Raw genomic sequence first — 14,735 nt, forward strand, 5'->3', positions numbered from 1 at the left:
CAGCACCATATCTGCTTTCATGTGGCCTGCTGCATCATGATGATAGTGAACAAACTTCTGAACTGTAAGCCACGCAACTAAATGTTGTCATGTATAAGAATTGCTGTTCTTATAGTGCTCTTCACAGCAATAGAAAGCCTGACTAAGACAATATACATGCACATACTATATACTATATACAATATATGTTGTATACATTATATAGCAATTAATATATATGTATGTGTGTATATGTTTAAAATGTTCACATAACACATAGCCTAGGGTACATTTAATGCTGCTTGTATGCACATGTGTTTATGGTTGACAACATAGAGACTATCCGGGTATTAATTCACTCCAGGGGAAAACTGATTCTTCTTTTCTTAGCAACCATAATAATTCAGTGGCTATACTTTCTTTGTAACATTTGTTTTTTCACTTCACTATATTTATATATAAAGCAATAAAGAGTTCCTAGAGAGAGAGAAAATATCCATATTTTCCAAAGTTAGTTTTTCACATCTATATGAAATTTTAAGAAATTATGGTATGGAAGAAATTGAAATTTGATATTTTCATTAATTTTTTAAGTCGAAGAGATTCAATTTTTATGCAACTAAGAGTTGGCCATGGATCCAGGTGACCTGGATCCAAGAACTCCAGAAGCAGAGGCAGACAGATCTTCTGTGAGTTCGAGGCCAGCCTGGTATACAGAGTAAATTCCAGGAGAGGCTCCAAAGCCACACAGAGCAACTCTGTCTTGAAACCCTGCCTCCCCCCAACAAATAGTAGAACATGGATATTGATAATTTAGCAGGGGTTAGTTAAGAAGAAATTGTACATACATGGTGGTGTATATCTTGGGTGATTAATATAATAAGCAATCCAAGAAGTGAATCCCCAGTAAAATGCACACCCCTACAAATAAAGCAAGATAAAATAGTAGTTATGGAAATTATACAATATAAAATACACTATTTTAACATATCCGTACATTTAAATGCACAATTTAGTATTTCAAAATGATTTTCATTGACTTAGTTCTTTGAAAATTTCTTACCTGCATGAAGTACAGCAGCTACTTTATCCCCTTATCCTTGTAATCTCTCTGCCACAGTCTTTACATGCTGTTTTGCATGCCAGTCTCTTTCCCTTCCCATATCTATATCTTTTTTTATTTTTGTTTGTTTGTTTCTTTTTGGAAAGTCACTGAGATTAATCAGTGTCACAATGATGGACCACTCTGTGGATACAAAACTGAAGACAATGACTGCCTTACTCCAGAATCAATCAACAGTCACAGGAATTCATTCCTGATACTGTATACCTCTAGGTGAATTTGTTACAGGTTTCTGCTAAATTGTCATGGGGAAATGCTGATTTCTGAACACATATGTTTCTACCTTTAGACAAACGCTATGCTCTTACTCAGAAAATCTACACTTTGAGATGAATGCTAGAGACAGGGACATGATTGGCTTATTTCTCAATGACACATTTATAGCACACCCTCTAAGCCTCAGACTATCCCTGAATTGTGGGCTTTGAGAATGGAAGAACCAGAAGGTAGGAATTTGTGTGATGCTGTTTTGTGCTCATGGTACAGACAATGCAGGAAAGTTCTCACAGATCATGGACTGCCTACAATGAATTTAAAACACTCCTGAGCCCCACAGATCAGTTATGGGCTCACAGAACTTTGTCTCTCCCACAGAACTACCAGCTTTTGCAGCATATTTTTATAAAGTGCCTAAACTGAATACATGGAATGTCTCTTCTCTGCAAAGGGCAGCATTTAAATCTACCTTTTAACAACACTGAATAAACATACTTGGTTCCATGTTTTTGTTTTTCACACTAATGAGTATTTGACACAACATTCAAATATAGGATTACATTTTACAGTTATTTATTGAGAATGATTCATTTTCACCACGATATTAATGAACTAGAGAAATAATCTATAGCAAAGTATTCACATGAAATAAAACAATATTCAGCATAATTTTAATACTAATGTATATTGATTGATTATAAAAGAAAGTGCCAGATTTGGTCAAAGAGTTTAAACCTCACTTCCTACACTGTTACAAATTGATAGCTCACAGAGGAGACTATCTAGCCATTTTAGAATTCACTGTTATTAAAACAATAGACTAATAAAACAACTGTGTTGTAGATATTCCATGAAAGGAGAAGTTTTTTGTAAGAGCATACCATTTTAAAACTAAACGTTCAGTAGAAAGATAAGGTACAATTTAATTTTAAATAAAACTCGAAATTTTGTTTCCTAATGCCAGTTTTAAATGTACTGTTTGAAAGCTTTCCCATTTCTTGATAGTTTCTTGACACCTATTGATTTTCATGTTTTTCACATGTCAGATGCTAACATCACTCTGGCAACTATAATAAGCACATGATCCTATGTGGGTTTCTTCTATTTCATAAATGATTTAAGGAATCTGATTCAATGTTCGTAATGAACACCTCCCCATGCATGATCTATTATAACTTATGATCCCAGAGAACCTTTCCAAATAGATTAACTAAGATTAAGATTCAAATAATACCCATAGAAAATCTCTGATATGTGCAAACACAACTAAGGAAGGGGATCCCAATTTTAAGGAAAAGGTGACTATCGTTTAGAAGATAGTTCTGTTTATTGTTCTTTGTTTGTTTTCAACTTGACAAAACCTAGAATTATCTGGGTATAGGGAACCCAAATTGTTAAGATGCCTCTATAAGGTTTGAATGCAGGAAAATATGAGTGACAGTCCTTAGTGAGCGACTGATGTGGGAACCCAGACCATTACTGATGATGGCTTTCCTGTACAAGTGGTCCTTCCTGCATAAGAAAGAGGGCTGCACAAACCAGAAACAGCAAATCAGTGAGCACCATTTCTCCATTGCTTCTGCTGCTCCAGTTCCTGTCTCCAGGCCTTCCCTGAGAGATGCACTTATAAAGAGAAGGTGAAACAAACTCTTTGCTCCCCAAGTTGCTTTGGGTCATAGTGGATTCTCTCCAACCCACAGGAATTGTAACACTAACACAATGATGCAATGTATTATTATGTATTATTTTTCCCAGTGAAAATAAAAACTAAAATACATCTTAATTCTCACCTTTATCAAGTTTTTTGTAGGACTGTGTCCTGTAGAAACTTTATGGACAAATAAAGTTTCCAGAAGATGTCTGATGTAGTGGATACAATGGCAGAAGCAAGCCAAGCTGAAAAATGAAGAAATTAACAAGTAAATCCCTTTCCAGAAGCCTCCTTGTCATATTGTAAGGAGCCATGGCATTGGTTTGACCTAGGTGCCTTGAGAGGGATGTCTCAAAGGATTCTCAGGTTAGAGTCAATGCCTTCCAATTCCTGAAAGACCAATGCATTCATTCCATCAAGAAGTGAAAGGTTCAGGCCACTTTCTGTTTCTCTGAATGATCCCTTAGTTGTCAAGGAAGCATAGAATCTTGAAGGACAATTGGTCTTAGGCATCAATCTTGTGTACCATGCATGAATTCCAAACTTCACTGTATCCGGGCAACAGCAAGTGTACTGATGCTGGTAATTGCCATGATATTTTGTTTCAGATGAAGACATAAAAAGTGTGATTACTCTCAATATAATTGTCTCAGCTTCAGTTGTGTTGCAGCCCCTCCAAGCACTGTGATTTAATTCCTTGATCCCATACCATGTGACCTTGGCCCCATAAGTAAGCACAACTGCTTACACCGTATTATAGAGACTTCTAAAATGTTACTTATGTTTTAAGTTTCCTGACAAGGAAAAGTTATGCTGAGCAATACCTTACCACACCCACCCCACCAATTTTCTTGCCCTTCTCTAGCATAGTAAATACTCGTGCCAGCAGTGTTGCTTCTGCTTTCATGTCATGTACATCGCTGAACTTTTACATATCTTCATAGTTGTAGCAAATATTTTAATTTTTGAGGTATATCACAATGCCTCACTTAAGAAATCTTACTTAATGGTAATTAACCTTAGCTGTTTGCTTTTTCGAAAACAATTTCAAATTTTACTTAGTAACTAAAGTAAATCAGTGCAATATTCACTTCTGATGATACTAAAAATGTGCCAGTCATGAGTATTTTACACCCATATGCCCTAGGAGGAGGAATAAAAATAATATTTGACAATGTATTCATATGAAACTGCCTGGAGATTGAAGCAGTTAATGAACAACTATAAAAATAACCAATGCCTGTGTTGAGTGCAGTTGACATTTTTAAATATTCAAAATTACTTTTTAATTGTTTGGTTGTCCTTTAGCAATTACTATGAAATTGAGAAGATTTGAATTGTGTTTTCTAAGCTATCATGAAGCATCCTTTATTGGACTGATTTTATCTACCTGACATATTGCCACATTTGTCTCTTCATAAGCTTATTTCCCTTGTAGTTTAAGGCTCCTCCTGCAATTTTATATAATTTATACTTTGAAAGTAGATATCAAATGCTTTTTATTGTGGTGAGTGTCCCTGGACATAATTAAAATGATTTATTCTACACTAATATATTTAACTAACTTATAGTAAGGTAAAAGGCAAAAATGTTTAAAAATTTATTGTTCTTAAAAAATCTTCAAAATAAAGAGAATCAAAGACAATATACTTTAAGCAATTGGGTTGAGTAAGCATTTTAAGAAATCATTCTATTTAATATAAAACATTTATTTCATTTTTCAGAGTAAGAGCTTTTTTTCAGTAATTAGTGGTGACAGTAATGAAAATAAAACAAAGTAATCATTACAAACTAATAAGTATAGGTTTACAATACCTGGCAAAATTCCCTCCTATTTTCTGGGCCTTCAGTAATTGGTATTGGTTATCCCCAAGGCATAATTGCCACTAACATGTCCTTGAGTGTATTTTGCCAAGCTGGTCATGACAGTGGTTTGTAAGTTTTGAAGCTGGGTTTGACTATTGATGGCTCTTCTCCCTGCGCTTCTGACTCACTTCCTTGCATTACAATGATAACTGGTCTTCAGGGAGTAGATTTTCAGGGCAGTTCCACCTGGTTTATCCAAGTGCTATGTTCAAAGTCTGTGCTGTAGTAAGAAATATGGGCTTGAATTTAAGATGTTTGAGGCATCCAAGGACAAACATACCAGTTTATATTAATTTCGTAATGTCTTTGATACTTCTGGTTAACACTTTAACAGAAACATGTTCTTATTCTTAAATGGTGTCATTTCCAGATGACATGCCTTTGAATCATCCAAAATGTTTCATTAATCTCTGATAATTGCTCAAACCCGTGTAATTACAATGAAATCATTTGTAGAAACTTAAACTTTTTTTATGCTTTGGAAAATATGCGATACAGATGTATTTGTTACCAAGAGTTATCAAACATGTTGTTTGTGTTTAAGAATAGTAATCGCTGTCATTCATCTTTTAAGCTGTGTTGCATATTCAGTATAAGCTAGAATGCAAGCTGAAAATAGAACTGCCATTACTTTCTCCTTCCAAGGTCCTCAACTTACTCTCTAAATTAATTAGACATTCTACTTAATTTAAGAAAAATGAAGAGCTTTTTACTTCAAAGCTTTCTTGACAAGCCTGTCACTAAGAGAACCAATTTCTTGTTGCTCCTCTGTGAGTGGCTACATTAGTCATCCTTCTGTTTCTGCAATGTATTAAATAAACTACTTAATATCACACATCACTTTCATATGAAGAGTTGACAGATTAAACTAGTTGAAATCTGACCCATTAATTATGCAAGGTGAAAGAAGCATGTATATAATAGTTTCATCTATCAAACCATTCAAATTATTTCAATGAGCCATATGTATTCAATGAGCCTTATAGGTCATGCCATGTCAACAATTTACTGCATCTATTGTGGAATTTAAAACCAATTGAAGAAAAAAGTAATCAAAATGATCACAGTAACAGTTTAAAATAAGAAATTGTTTAAAAGCAAGTCAAGTTAATAAGATAAGAAATCATTGGAATGATTGTTCTGAGTAAGAAAAATTTGACACAATGCTTGGAATACCGATAACTGAGAAGAGACAGGGAATGAGAATTCAGAATAATATGGTAGAACAAGTTGTATGAAGAAGTGCAGTGGAGAATCAGGACAAGAAGTCTTCACTCAGTGTGACTACAGCTCAGCATCTATTCTGAGATGAAAGGTCAGGGTGAAATTTTTAATTTTTACTAAAGTATCAACAGGATCCCAGTATTATTTCTTAATTCATTGGGATATTTTTAATTCATGGACTTAGAAGTTCAGTTTTCTTTTTTTCCTTTTAAAAATATAATTCAGAATTTTGAATAATTATATTCCTCTTTTTAATATGCATGTTTTCTGAGAGGCATGAAGATAGACCTGGAGGAAGAATAAAGGATTCACTGTTTTCATACAAGGCTAACTACCACAGTTACATAGCATATTTTGATACCTGTTCTACTACAAACAAAAAAAAATCAATTACATTTAAGTATTACTTCACTCGTGGTTTAGACTTACTAAAATTTCCTGTAAAACTTTTTCCAGAGTTATGTCTTTCTTATCTCCCTTTGCAGCACTGTGAATTGTTTATGTCACTCTCAACTTTATAGTTTCAAGCGTGGTTTTCTTTTGTTGAATTGCCAGACAAATATTGATTGTTATTTGTTATTGCTTGCTACCCCTAAGTGAACTACACTTTACTGTTGGTGACATTAAAAATGCAAACTCCTTCGTCTTTTATCATTAACTAAATTCCATTGCTCTACAATTAATTTTTTTTCAGTGTGAGTTTCAGCCAATATTTACTAGGATGGTACTCACTTGCTGAGGAAATTTATGTGTTTAATAAATTATGACTTAATATTGTTCAAGTTTATTATATTTTGACAGACGTAATTCATTTTAATTTTTCTGTATAGAAGCCCTATGTGGTAGTCACAGCTGGAACTTAACACCTCTGAACAGAGACTCTGAGATTGATTTTCACAGTTGGTCAGTGAATTCATGATAAGGAGATTTGGTATATTTGGTCTCTTTCCAGAGATCTGTGGTGAAATAGCTGGTGGTCTTGGAGACCTGAAAAGTGGCCTTGGCAAAATTGCCCAAGGTAACAGTGCAACCCCTGGCTGATGTCATCAATACCAGATATCAGCAACAGCTTCTTGGACACAGGAACAGATATGATGACAGAGCCCCTGTGGATAGGGCCCCGTACAGAGACACTGTGGCTTGTCATCCTGCATGGAATAGAGAAGGATTTTCCTTTCTTCTTCCCACAGTAGCCTCTCTTAACAGTGATGGAAGAAATCTTTGGTAAAATAGTGGCCCTTCGAATGGCAGTAGCTATCTTCTTGGACCACTTAGCTCTAAAACCAACATAACTATTATAGTCTCCAATAGTGGAAACACTTTGAGCCTTGTTCGCTTGCCATCTGTAGTATGCTGCTACACTACATTATCTGTCGCTCTTTTAAAATATAGAATTTCAACTTACATATTATTTTCTCCCAGTTAATATTTTTATTATCTGAAAATTTCATACAATGAACCCCTATTACACCTTCTTCCCCTTCCTCCCAGATTCAACCTCTGACCTTTGTGCATGCCTCCCCACATAAAAAAATACAAGTCCAATTTGTGTTTTCCATCTATTCACTGGAGCATGGTCAAACTCCCAGTGGCAAGTCCCTTAAAGATAACTGGTTGCTCCCTCGTCTCAAGCCCTTTGTCACAGAAATCATCAACTATAAAGACCTACACTTCAACATGTTTATCAAGTCCTGTCTGGACTGTTATTTTTTCTTTGGGGAGGCATTGTCACAGATGTCTTCAATGTATTTCATTCTCAGTTATGAGTCCACAGTCATTGAAACCATTACACAAGAAGCTTCTTTGCTCATAACAGCCAGGAGCAGCACGGATCATGGACTTTCACATGGTTTCAGCATGAACCACAGACATTAGCATGAATTCCAGATGCATCCCTGATCTATAGATAGTACATCTTTTCAAGATTCTTTCAGGAAAATGCCAATAATCTCAGATTCCTTAATGAGCAGGGAGAACAGGTAAGTTCCTTCCAGGGACATGATCTTCATATCCTTGAACACGCAGCCCAGCTTGGGGACAGCACTGAATAAGTTGTCTTTGTCTTTACCTACAAGAGTCCAGTAGCCTTGACCTCGGTCCCTAATACAGCTGCAGAATCCCCCAAGGAAGGCACAGAAACCTAATAAACCTTGGCCTTTGGTCCTTTGGACCCTGCTGCTGCACCAATATTATCCAAATTGGTTGTTTTCCCAAAAAGATTGTTTTTGAGATAGTCTTTTTGTTTAGCCCTGACTGTGCTGATACTATTATATAAGCCAGGTTGTCCTCAAATTAACAGAAAGAATTCTTCCTCTGTCTCCCCCAGCATGCTGGAATTAAAGGTGTGCCTCCCAATGCCAGGTCCTTTGACTTTATTATATAAATGTTCTATGAATTTGTAATAATTATACTATGAACCTTTGAATTTTTATATTTTTTCTGTGCTTTGCTTATAAAGTTCAGCATTCTTTCCTGATGCTAAGGGCAGTTGTGACTCAGCCATGCTTAGCAGGTGAATAGCTGATTCCTTATACTGTAGTAAGTTCTAGAATCTACTTATGTAATAGTTAGATTAACTTTAACTTCTGGTGCTTTTATTTGACAATGTAATTGTGGAGAAGTGGCCCCATCATAATTAAGGGTGTATCTGTCACCCTTTGTATTCATGTGTGTCACTTACTGTACAACAGGGTGTCGAGGATGTTGAGAACATTCTTTCACATCATATATGTATGAGCTCCTCAAGTAGAAAAGAAGGTATATTAGTAGAGGTCCTGTGTATTCAGTCAAAAAGACCTATAAATAGAAAGTAGATTTAGAATTTTTATAAAGTTTCATAAATATTTTAAGAATTTCCCATATTTGTAAGTATTCATTAAATACATGAGCTGAGAACTATGTAATGTCTTAAAAATAAACTAGATACTGCTGCAAATGATTCTTTATCTGAAGAATCCATTTAGAGTTAATGGAATAGGTAATGTACAGATAATTTTAAATGATTTTAAACAACTACTTTATTGTAATGAATTTACAAATGAAAGCATCCACTGATGGGAAATATTCTTCTGTGTATGTTTGTCTTATTGGTTGATGAATAAAGCACTGTTGGTCAACAGGGAAGCAATATAGGTGGGACTAGGAGTCAAAGAGGATTCTGGGAAATGTAGTAAAGAGAAGCCACCAGGAAGCAGGCAGGAAGTGACATAGAAGGACAGAATCAGTATATGAACAGGGACAAGCAGAAAATTGTTCTCTTCTCCCTCTTCTCTCTGTGGAGATGCTTAGGAGGTAAGGTATGCTGTGACTTCCTCCTGCTCTCTGATCTCTTAGCACTTCCCTCTATATCTGACTCCAGACTTTTATTTTCTGATCAGTTGAGGACAACTGTTACAACCCACAGTTAAATTAATATAGCTACTCACACAATCATTTGCCAAGTACAAAACTCTATAAATGACAATGAACTTCTTTCTCATTATAATAGTTTTAATGAGCCAGTGAGTTTCACTTAAGGGTTCACATTTTCACTACTTCTATACTTGTAGGTACTTAACAATCACAAAAAATCCCACTAAAAGTGATATATTTGTAATTAAATAAAAATTAACTTTATATCCTTTGATTTTGAACTAACAGACTTTAATAGAAATAGTCCAAAACCATTTTATCTGATTCAGTAAATCATTTTATACTTTTAATATTTGCTCCACCAATTCTATATTCTATATTAAGTGTCCCACTCACTGAAAAGAACATCAGTGAAAGTGTCTATTTTTTCTCTTTTTATTCTTTTTTTGCCAAAATATTTCCTTCATTAAATCAATCATCTTGACAATCATTAAAATTAGATTAAATCTTGTCTATTGTAAATGATATACATTGTGATACGCAGCTTTAAGTGTCAACTAGACATAATCTGAAATTACTTGGGAAGAGGATCTTAATGAGAGATTTTCTACATTATATTGTTCTGTGGGTACACCTGTAGAGGATTGTCTTATTTGAATAAATTGATCTGGACAGGCTGAGCCAACTGTGTGCAATAGTAATCTAAGTTATATGTTACTTGGACTAGCTTTAAACTCATGATCTTTTGACTTAGATTATTTTGTGATGATGAGAAGGCTGTTTCCTTTACGTGAAACTTTTAAAAATATTTATTTCAATGGCATATGATTTAACAAAGTCATATTTTTAGCAAATTCTGTACGATATAATCAGTATGAAAAAATGTGAATAATAGTGAAATTTGATGAAAGCCACTATAATTTAAGCTTATAAAATTTATCAGATATTATGTATGAAGTTCTTCAGAGTCAGAGGAAATTAAACTATGTTCTTCTTTCTTTCATTCCTTAAATAAAATTCAGCATTGTATGCTAACAGTCATGAATTCAATTTAAAACCAACATTTTATCACAAATATTGTGCATGCTGAAATATAGCAGTTCAAATGGGAACTAGATGTAAATTATAAATTTTGAATACACTAAAGAATGACACTAACTTTTGGACAATATCTCTTTCAAAACATTCATTTGAGTGCAAATAAAAGAAAAGATGAAAGATACCTAATTAAACTGAAAAGGTTATCAAAAACTGTTCTATGATAAAAAGGAAAGTCTTCCAAGATGTATTACTGTGGGAGCTTACAAAATGGAATTGCTGTTCTGATGAACAAAATAAAATAGAGCCCAGAGAGAGGCATATGCATACACAAGCAAACCAAGTGATAAAGACTTGCAAAGTCTGGAAACTCCATTATAAATAGCTTTTATTTTAAATTCGGGAACTACATTTAAGTTCTAATCATTTATTTATACTATGTTAATGTGTGTTTAACTTCAATTTTCTCCACATTACACATATGTAGAGCTTTATTTTTAAAAAATACATTATTTTAACTAGAAAATGGAGTCCTTATGAATCTTTGTTTTTGTTTTCCTTTGGTATCTGTAGAAAGTTACATAGCTAACTTCCTTACTTAAAATAGCATAGCATCTGCTGAAAATTGCACACCTTCTGTACACTGCAAATAACAGCTGGGCTATTTATGTTGGGTGACACAATCTACATGGTGTATAAATCCTCAAGTCATATATATTTTGGAAAACAAAGAAATCAGATTTGTATCTGTCCAAGATGTATGTCAAAATAAAACCATGTTTTAAAACAATTTGAAGATATGACCCATTACTACTAACACAAAACATCTGATATTTTACAGAAACAATCAAGTCAGAAATGAATATACAGAATTTAAAGAAGAAAATTGTATGTTTATGTTCTATGTCATATTCTTTAGGGATGAAAGCTAACAAACTCCATTTAAGATGTTAAGAATTGTAATAATTCAAAGTATCAGATTAAATGAAACAGTGTACCTCTTCTTTCTGTGGGTTAATGTAATCTCTACACTAAAAGAATTCAACTATATGGCAAATAGGTTTATCAGAATAAATTTTGTTTATATAATAGTATAGCAGCACATTATGATTTAAAATATTTAGACTGTTAAGAAAACAGATGACAAGTAAAAATGAAGTAACTTATCAGATACTACATTATTTTAAGGTAACCTTACATAAGTAACATTAAACAACATACATTACTCTACAACATTTGAAAGGTATACTTTATGCATTTCTGCTTGCTAGAATTCATTAGGCAAAGTAAAATAGATGTGCCAATATAATATTGAACTAATAGAAAAAATGTCAATCCAAATTTAGACAATTCAAAAATAATAACAACAAAAAAGAAGTTTATAAAATTGAAAAAATATTTAAAGGCTGCAGTAATTAGGATGATAAAAAGTCATAAGTAATAATGCACAAACGTGTGAACACCTGATTTTCAACAAAGAAGCTAAAATTACAAAATAGAAAAAAGATAGCATCATCAACAAATGGTGCTGGCATAACTGGATATTGGCATATAGAAGACTACAGATAGAACCATGTGTATCGCCATGCACAAAACTTAAGTCCAAATGAATCAAAGACCTCAACATTAACCAGCCACACTGAGCCTATTAGAAAAGAAAGTTGGAGGTACCCTTTAATGAATTGGTACAGGAGACCACTTCCTGAACATAACACCTGTAGTACAAACACTGAGAATGACAATTAATAAATGGGACCTCCTGAAACTGAGAAGCTTCTGTAAGGCAAAGGACACAGTCAGCAAGACAAAAAGGCAACCCAGAGATTGAGAAAAGATATTAACTAATCCCACATCTGACAGAGGGCTGATCTACAAAATTTAAAAAGAACTCAAGAAGCAAGTCTCCAAAACATCAAAGGATCCAATTAAAAAGTGGGGGACTAATCTAAGTATAGAATTCTCAATGCCCCACAACTGAAGAGTGGATAGAGAAAATGTGGTACATTTAAACAATGAAGTACTATTTAGAGGAAAATAACAATGGAATCTTGAAATTTGCAAGCAAATGGATGGCACTAGAAGAAACCATTCTGAGGGAGGTAACCCAGTCACAGAAAGACAAACATGGTATGTACTCACTCATATATGGATTTTATACACGGATCAAGTAAGTGTCAGCCTACAAACCCAGTGCCAGTGAGTCTGGGAAACAGAGAGGATCCCAAGAGATATGCATTATACCCCAGAGAAGTGGAATGAGGCAAGATCTCCTGAGAAGATTGGGAGTATAAGAGGAGGAAAGAGTAACCAGGAAAAAGAGAGGGGAATAAGAGGAGGGGAGAAGAAGACATGCGGGAGCAGGAAGGTTGAGTCAGGGTAATAATGTAGGAGAGCAGGATGAGAGATACTATAATGGAGTCATTATAGGTTTGAGGAGAGAGCTGACACTAGTGAGATCTCCAGAGATTTACATGGATAACACCAACAGGCAAACTAAGCAATAGTGGAGAGACTACATTAATAACCCCTCTTTGATGATAAGGTAGATGAGTACCCTATATGCCATTCTAGAACCTTCATTCAGTGACTGATGGAAGCAGAGACAGATACCCACAGCTAAACACTGAACTAAACTCCTGGAACCGAGTGAAAGAGATGGAGGAGTGATGAGCAAAGGGGTCAAGACCATGATGGTGAAACCCACAAAGACAGCTGACCTAACAAGCTGGAGCTCTTGAACCCCAGGCTGATGGTTGCGAGGCCAACAGGGGACTGATCCAGACTCCAGGAATGTAGTGTTAGCGAGTAGGCTTCAGAAATCTCTGGAGCTTTGGGTATGAATGAACTTTGGGAGCCCATTCCACGTGGAGGGATGCTCTCTCAGCCTGGATACATGAGGAAGGGCCTAGGTCCTGCCCTGGATGAAATGACAGACTCTGGAGTTCCCCCCAATGAGGGCCTCACCTTCCCTGGTGAATGATGTGGGCATAGGGTTTGGGGCTAAGGGGGCTGGTGAAGGGACAGGGGAGGAGAGGTGGGGGTGGGAACTGAGATTGGCATGTGAAGCAAGCATGTTTCTAATTTAAATAAAAATATACATTGAGAAAAAAACAAAATATGCAATATACACCACAAAGCAAAGTACTAAAAGTAAACAATGGAAAACCCTATGTATATGGGCTAAATGAAGGAGTGAAAATACAATACTGCAAACATCATTCAGAAAATTTTATTAAATCACACTTCACCCAAACGGAAAACATTTTGCATGATGAAGGGCAATCCAAAGATGAAAAAAAATACTTCAAGTCATTTACTTAGGAAGGAATTGTGTGAAAATTTTATAAACAGCACTAAAAATGTAATAGTGCCCCAGATAATAAAATAATTATATACACAGATAATGGTACATAATAGCAATTAATTGAAGACCATTGAACTCTACTTCAAATGAACTCCATTACAGATATGTAAAATTAAATGGCATAATTCATAACAATTAAATGAAATAAACTAATAAAATTGTATGAAAGACATTATTCATAATGAAATATCAAAAATCAGTCCTGCAGGAACAAGACAAAAAATGTTTTCTCCAATCCTATTTTCCTAATAATAAATAATTCTTTAGATACAGGAGATTAGTAGCAGAAGAAAATATGAGCTATGTTATAAAATGGAAATACCTGATCACACAGAAATAATATGACAGAGAATCGTGGTGTTTAAATAATTTTGTATGTTGAATTCTGTGACACATGCATGAATAAGTGCTAGAGCTAAGTAGCTTAGTGCTATGGATACAGGCACACACAGATGAATTCCAAATATTTAGTGCGACTATAATTAGATAACAGTGTTTGTGTGGTGATACATATGATTTGTATAAGTCATTTAGTAAGAAAGATATACTTCATTATTTGTTGACGATGAATACTTCATAAAAGATGCTAGTGAAACCATTGTTTGATGAAAGAGTTTCTATTGACTTTAAATAATACTGTATTTCAAATATACCTTTTAATGGCTTCTAATTATACTTAAGGGTTATGTGTTGCAAAATATTTTCATTGTACTACTTAGTGGATACAAAATGGGTGAATTAAATTTACATTTTCAACACTTGATAAAACTGACCCATTTAGAGCAAAATAACTATTGAACCGTAGGACTGATTTTAGAAAGCTTATGCTATTTCCATAGATTCGTTTTTCACTTAAATGCTTTCCTCTCATATAAGGTATAATTTTCTAGTACAGGTAGCAAAGAATTCTACTGTAGTGCTTC

General features: G+C 34.4%; 1 protein-coding gene across 2 annotated transcripts in view; it reads right to left on the bottom strand.

The window, feature by feature from the left end:
• Positions 1 to 14,735, bottom strand: part of Tecrl (trans-2,3-enoyl-CoA reductase like) — an 85,520-nt gene that overhangs the window by 18,518 nt on the left and 52,267 nt on the right. For both annotated transcript variants that reach the window (XM_040747283.1, XM_040747284.1), the window contains exons 5-7: positions 8,740 to 8,855; positions 3,109 to 3,214; positions 828 to 900 (exon numbers count right to left, since the gene is read on the bottom strand). In XM_040747283.1, coding sequence (XP_040603217.1) covers positions 828 to 900; positions 3,109 to 3,214; positions 8,740 to 8,855 — 295 coding nt within the window. The remainder of the gene's footprint in view (positions 1 to 827; positions 901 to 3,108; positions 3,215 to 8,739; positions 8,856 to 14,735) is intronic.

The sequence above is a fragment of the Mesocricetus auratus genome, unplaced genomic scaffold, assembly GCF_017639785.1.
Source record: "Mesocricetus auratus isolate SY011 unplaced genomic scaffold, BCM_Maur_2.0 Super-Scaffold_100006, whole genome shotgun sequence".
NCBI lineage: Eukaryota > Metazoa > Chordata > Mammalia > Rodentia > Cricetidae > Mesocricetus > Mesocricetus auratus.